Genomic DNA, 5,695 nt, shown 5'->3' with positions numbered 1-5,695 from the left:
CCCGCCGCATTACCTGCCACGTCCGGGTACTTCAGGAGAACCAGGAGGCCATAGCGGAGGGTGGTGCTCACGACCACGGTGCCCGCGAAGAAGAGGTTGAGGGCCGTCATAACCAGGTTCTCGAGGTGCAGCTCCACGGAGGGGTTGAGGATTTCCTGGGGGGGAAACGCAGGGCGTGAGCTGCGTTCCCACCTCGGAGCCCAGGCACGGGTCAGACGGCCGGTCCCTGCCTCGGATCATCCCAGCCCGGCCCCATGCCCCCGTCCCGCGGCACCTTCTCCATCTGGGCGAGGAAGCAGTCGATGAAATCCCGCGGGTGCTCGCGCTCCAGCGTCGCCCGGTGCTCCTGGACCTTCTCGGCGATGAAGCGGCCGATGTCCTCGAGGTCGCGGCGGATGCGGCGATGGGCTCCGGGCAGGAACCGCAGGATGCGGGAGAACATCTCGTAGAGCTGCAGCACGGGGCGGCAGGACCGGGAGACGGGGTCACTCGCGGTCCCCGAGGGCCCAGCCCTCCCAGGGGCTCCGCGCCCGACTCAGCCTCTGGCTTTTGGGCTGCAGCTTGCGGGTCTCTTACCACTCCCCACGTGGAGCTGGTGAGCACCAGGACCTCGTTGGTCTTGGCCAGCAGCTCGATGTACTGCGCGTCGTCCCTCTCGAAGCGCTGGCCGAAGATGAGGGAGCAGATGACGGCAGAGGAGGCCTGGCTCAGGCACAGCGTGGGGTCGAACGGGGCGCCTGGCAGGGAGAGAGCGCAGGTGGGTGCCAGGCCGTGGGGCCCAGCCGGCGCCCAGGTACTGGAGCTGTGTGGGGGGTCACTGACCTTTGGTGGCCTGGAAATCCTGCACCAGGCGCTCGGCCTCCTCCTGGAGCTGCTGCTCCACGTCCCGCCGGCCCACGCCGAGGCTCCGCAGCGCCGAGTGCGAGAAGCGCCGCAGCTGCCGCCACCGCTCCCCGTTGGAGAAGACGAGCCCTGGGGACAGCGGGACAGGTCCTTGCTGTGAGCCGGCCCTCCGCGTAAGCTTGCTGGACCCCCTTTTCAGGGGTCAACACGCTCCAGCTGCATGTGACCGCGCCGGCCAAACTCACCGAAGCCGCGGACGACCTGGTCGATGGCCGCCAGCTCCCCCCTGCCGCTGAAGTCCTCGGCGTGCTGCACCAGCGCCTCCTTCACCGCCTCGTAGCCCCACAGCACCACCACGCGCCGGCGGCCCAGGTGCACCGTGAACACGGGGCCGTACTTCTTTGCCAGCTGCGGAAGAAGCCGGGGAGAAGTCCGTGGGGGCGGGCGGCAGCTCCAAGGAGCCCCGGCCCATCCACACCTCTCGGGTATCCGTGGATGCTGCCATGCTCGGGGACCCCCGAGTGACTTCATGGGCCAGCCTCGGCATGAGGGCAGGGGATGGGGAATAGCAGGGAGAACAGCACTGCCCACGTGCTTGCCTGGGACAGCCCTGGCCTCCCCCTCCCAGCCCGAGAGGCTTTGCAGAGGGCAGGAAGAGGGGCTCAGAGAGGTCGGGGCAAGGGAGGTCACAGCTGCAAGGAGCTGGCCGGGAGCCCCTTGGAGCAGGAAATTCCTTCCCCGGCTTGTGCAATGAGCAGGAACCGGCAACCACAGGATGTGGCTGATGCCAAGGGTTCGCCTGAGCCAGCGGCTACCGGCAGATGGGAAACCCCTTGTGGGGGGGCAGGGGGGGGGTTAACCCTTGTGCTTCCGCCGTTTCGAGCATGCCTGCCTGGCTGAGCTGACCTTTCCATGTGCCCCTCCGTGTCCCCCTGCCAGCTCCCCCACTCGGCTGCAAGCTGGGCCCCGATGGAGCTGCAGCCGGGGAGGGGGGCTCGCAGCTCTGCCCCGGGACAGCTTGGGAGCAGGGCATCCACCTTCCTGCCCATCTCCGGGAGCCCTGAGGCTGAGGCTGAGGCTGAGGCTGGGCAGCAGCAGCAGGCGCTCAGTGATGGTTACGGGTGCTGCACCTGCCCGGGGCACCCGGCGCTGTCCAAACGCGGACAGCTGGGAAGCCAGGAGGCTCGTGCCTCTAAGGCAGCAGCCAGGCTCTGCTGTCAGCTGGGGTAAGGAGGCTAACGGGAGCGCAGGTGTGTGCCTGTGCTCATTGAGATGGGGAGGAGAAGCATTTCCAGTGCCCGAGCTACCTGCAACACCTGAGCCCAAACGAAGTGCAGCGACCGCCATGGGGTGCCCCCCAGGCACCGAATGCACCCCTAAGCAGTGACGGCTGCCAGGGTGGGGGGCCTGGCGATGCCCCCAGGACCCAGCACTGCATGTTTGGAAAGTCTGAAACCCCCCCCCCCCCCCCCGACCTCCCTCTTCCAGCGACTTGACCAGGGCGCTTGCCCGCAGCTGCAGCACGTTGCCCAGGATGGGGAGAGGAGCCGGACCCGGGGGCAGATTCCCGCCCCGCTTCAGCCCCCTCAGCACGGAGAGGAAGATGACAGCTGCAAAGCACAGGCCCAGGAGCAGAGTCGCGGCGGCTGCCAGCTCCATCCTGGCCGGGCGTCAAGTCCTCGCTGGGAGCAGCCGGCGCGTGGAAGACGTCCCAGAGCAGTCTGAGCAGCTCTTCTTGGCGCGGGGTATAAGAGACGGACCTGCCGGTGACACCCCACCTCGCCCGGGATGGAGTCATCGTGAGCGCGGGATCCTGTGGTTTGAGCATCGCTCACATGGACTTGCGTAACTCCCCCCCGCCGTCAGGAATCGCCCCGAGCCAGGGCTGCCTGTATTTACCCAGCGCAGATTAGCAAGGGGCTGTTTGCACAAGGGGAGCACGGCGCCCGTTGCGGATAAGATCGAGGGGCCGGCGCAGCCAGCACGCAGCTTGGGAAGGCAGCGCCCCAGAGGCCACAGGCGCAGGCCGGGGCTTCGCGATGCTCGGCTCTGCCGTGCACCCCCCCGGGCGAGCCCTTCTCCCCTCCTGGGCCTCAGTTTCCCCAGTTGTGAAGGGGCCAGGGGAAGCATTCGGACAAGGAGCTGCCCCAGGCTCGTTGGCTGCCGTGCCTCTGAGATACTTGGAGGCTGGCGAGAGCCCCGGCTGCCCCCACGGGCTTGGAGCGCGCCCGAGCCTGCAGACGGGCCTCCGTCAGGGCCGTGGGACGAGACTTGTCCCTGCACTCGGGACGTGGCCGGATCCTTTGCCCGCCTGCCCGGGCCGTGGGCCTCAGTGAGCGGTTGCAGCGGGGCAGGACCGGCGTAGTCTGGCAAGCTAGCGCGGCGCTCGGGGCTGCAGGCAGGTCCGGCCAGGTCTCCGCAGGATGTGAGTCAGCCCAGGTTGCACGGCTGCCGTGGGAACGGTGCCGAGTGCCGCCTTCCCGGGCCCGCGCAAGCTTCGTCCTGGCATCGCAGCCGTGGTGCTGAGGCTCCCGGAGGAGGGTGGCACAGGGGTTGCATCAGGGCATCACGCTGCAGCTCCGTAACCAGTGAATCGCGGGTGAACCAGTCCCCGGCAGGGGTGAGTCAGCCCGGAGGTAACGAGGCCACTGGGGCACCGGTGCCATGTGCTAGAGCTGGGGTCTAGTGGGGGAGACCCGGGGGCCGGGACTCCTGGGTTAAGCTCTGGGTCCTAGGGGGCTCGAAGGCGAGGGGTTCGCAGCCAAGAGTTAGGTGGTGCCCACAGACCGAGAGGCTTGGAGCTGGAAACGAAGCCTCCCGGGTCCGTCCCCAGCCCATCGTGCTGCTCCCGAGAGCCACCCGAGGGAGCCGGGGCTCCGTGCAGCGAAGGCCTGGCCCTCGTTTGCCGGGGTGGCACCTAACGAGCGGAGCTCCCGGAGCTGGCCAAGCAGAGGGACGTGCCCCAAGGGCCAGATCCCCCCGCGCTATGTGTCCCCCCTCCCTCCTCCCAGCGCAGGATTCCCGGGGGCCGAGGCCGCAGGCTTCACGCCTGCCTCCCGAATACCCGCTGCGTGCAAAGCACGAGCAGCCGGGCCACGTGGCCCGGCGCTCCGGAGAGTGGCGCCAGGTGGGCTGCCACCGGACGTGGCGAGGCCCTCCGAAGCCCGCAGGCTCTGGGAAGAATCGGGGCCCCGGGGGCCTGACCCCTTTCTGGAGTCCTCCGGCTCGCCCCGGGCCAGGGCAGGTGCTGCGCGGCTGCTTTAATTCCTCAAGGTGCAAAACTAAGGCAACGGGGCTGGACCACAGGGTTTCTCAACTGCAGCCTCTTGCCTCTTCCGGGATGGGAGAGGAGTCATGCATCCTCCGGGCTTGCAAACGGCTTGAGTCAGTCCTCCGCCAGCTCCCTCCCGCCCCCTCAGGGGCCCTTGGCGGAGGGGTGGCAAACTGTGCAAAAGGCTGCCTTTGTTTTCGAAGTATTTTCTGTTACAACAGAGTTGTTTTGTAAAGGGCTGCTTGCAAGGAGCGCTAACCCCCTCCCCACCATTTCTTTGCAGGACGTCCCTTTTTGGGGAGGGGGGTCCACGTGGTGCTGCAGAAACCCTGTTTCAGGGGAAGCAGCCTGCAGGCCCCCCCAGCTTCCCGGTTTACAAGAGGCAAAGGCTTTTGGGAGGCAAGGTCATCCCCTGGACCCGCTTCATAACGGAAGAGAGAAGATGCTGAGGACGGGCTTTGTTACTGCGCAGCTGACCGGGCTGGCTGCCCCGAAGCCCCGCCGAGATGGGATCGGCTAGCGCCACGAGACCCGGCTCACGGCCAGCGACTCCAGGCTGCCTGGAGCGCCAACCGGGCCCGTTCTGGGGGTCGGTCCCGGGCAGGCAAAGATGTCACCCCCAAATCCCGACCGCTCGCACGGTTCCTGGATCCTCGTGGCAAAAGCATCGCTCGGTGGCTACCTGTTGGACGCAGGATTTCTTTTCATGCCGAGCTCATTGCAAGCCCCCGTCGTGGTTTAAAACATTTCCTCACCTGCCGATCGGCGCGTGAAGGCGCCCCTGTTTTTTACCCTGTGGGGGACAGGTGCCGAGGGCTGGAAAAGGAAATGGCAATTGCTGCACTTTGATCTTAAATGCTGGAGGCTTTAAGTGAAAGAAGAAAGGGGGCGGCGGGGGGGAACCCTGCTCAGACCCTTTTGGCCTCCACCAGACCGGGCAAGATGGTCCTAGGGTCTGACCCAGCTCGGTTTTTAAAATCAAATGGCTCCGCTGTGTCATCCCCGCTGGCCAGGCCTGTTGTGCCCAACTTGTACTGATCCGCCACCAAAATGGATAAAAGCAACAAAACGACGGGGCTTTTCTTGTTCCCCCTGCTAACTGCAAATTGTTCGCAGCATTGCCCTTCCCCACCGGTGCCCCCCAGTCCAGCCCTCTGCAGCTGCCGCGTGGCACGTACCCGCCTGGCACGCTGCGAGGGTGCCGGCGTGCTCATCTCCGGCATCCTCCGGACACCGCCGGGGTGCTGGAAGCCGCCGTCCAGCCAGCCTTCGCCGTGCCGGCCCTCTGAGTCGGACCGCGGTGCGCATCCAGAGCCCGCGGCACCACGAGGATGTGAGCAGATGTGCAAGAAGATCTGCAGCGCCCCAGCAGTGAGATGCCCCTGGAAGTCCTGGCTGGTGGGCAGACATTCAAAGAAGAAAAACAAAAAAACCCCGCATTTTAAATTAAAGTTTCAACCATTAGGAAAGTCTCTAGGCCAGCCCTTGCTCCAGCAGAGGTGTAGACGGACGAGAGGGGCTAGCGTTACAGACCGCACGACACGCGTCTCCTCTCTGGGTCTCGTCTCAGTCTCGAAACCA

At 66.1% G+C, this 5,695-nt stretch overlaps 1 protein-coding gene across 1 annotated transcript in view; it reads right to left on the bottom strand.

Moving 5' to 3' along the window:
- The window catches only part of LOC102369672 (cytochrome P450 2G1-like), a 4,782-nt gene extending 2,071 nt beyond the window's left edge, over positions 1–2,711 (bottom strand). The window contains exons 1-6 of the mRNA XM_006031395.2: positions 2,323–2,711; positions 1,089–1,251; positions 823–972; positions 577–737; positions 275–451; positions 14–155 (exon numbers count right to left, since the gene is read on the bottom strand). Of these exons, the coding sequence (XP_006031457.1) occupies positions 14–155; positions 275–451; positions 577–737; positions 823–972; positions 1,089–1,251; positions 2,323–2,502 (973 nt within the window). The 5' untranslated portion in view covers positions 2,503–2,711. The remainder of the gene's footprint in view (positions 1–13; positions 156–274; positions 452–576; positions 738–822; positions 973–1,088; positions 1,252–2,322) is intronic.
- Positions 2,712–5,695: the final 2,984 nt, after the last annotated feature.

The sequence above is a fragment of the Alligator sinensis genome, unplaced genomic scaffold (assembly GCF_000455745.1).
Source record: "Alligator sinensis unplaced genomic scaffold, ASM45574v1 scaffold1667_1, whole genome shotgun sequence".
Classification (NCBI taxonomy): Eukaryota; Metazoa; Chordata; order Crocodylia; family Alligatoridae; genus Alligator; species Alligator sinensis.
The sequence above is the reverse complement of the archived record's forward strand: the minus strand, read 5'-3'. Positions and strand labels throughout refer to the sequence as shown.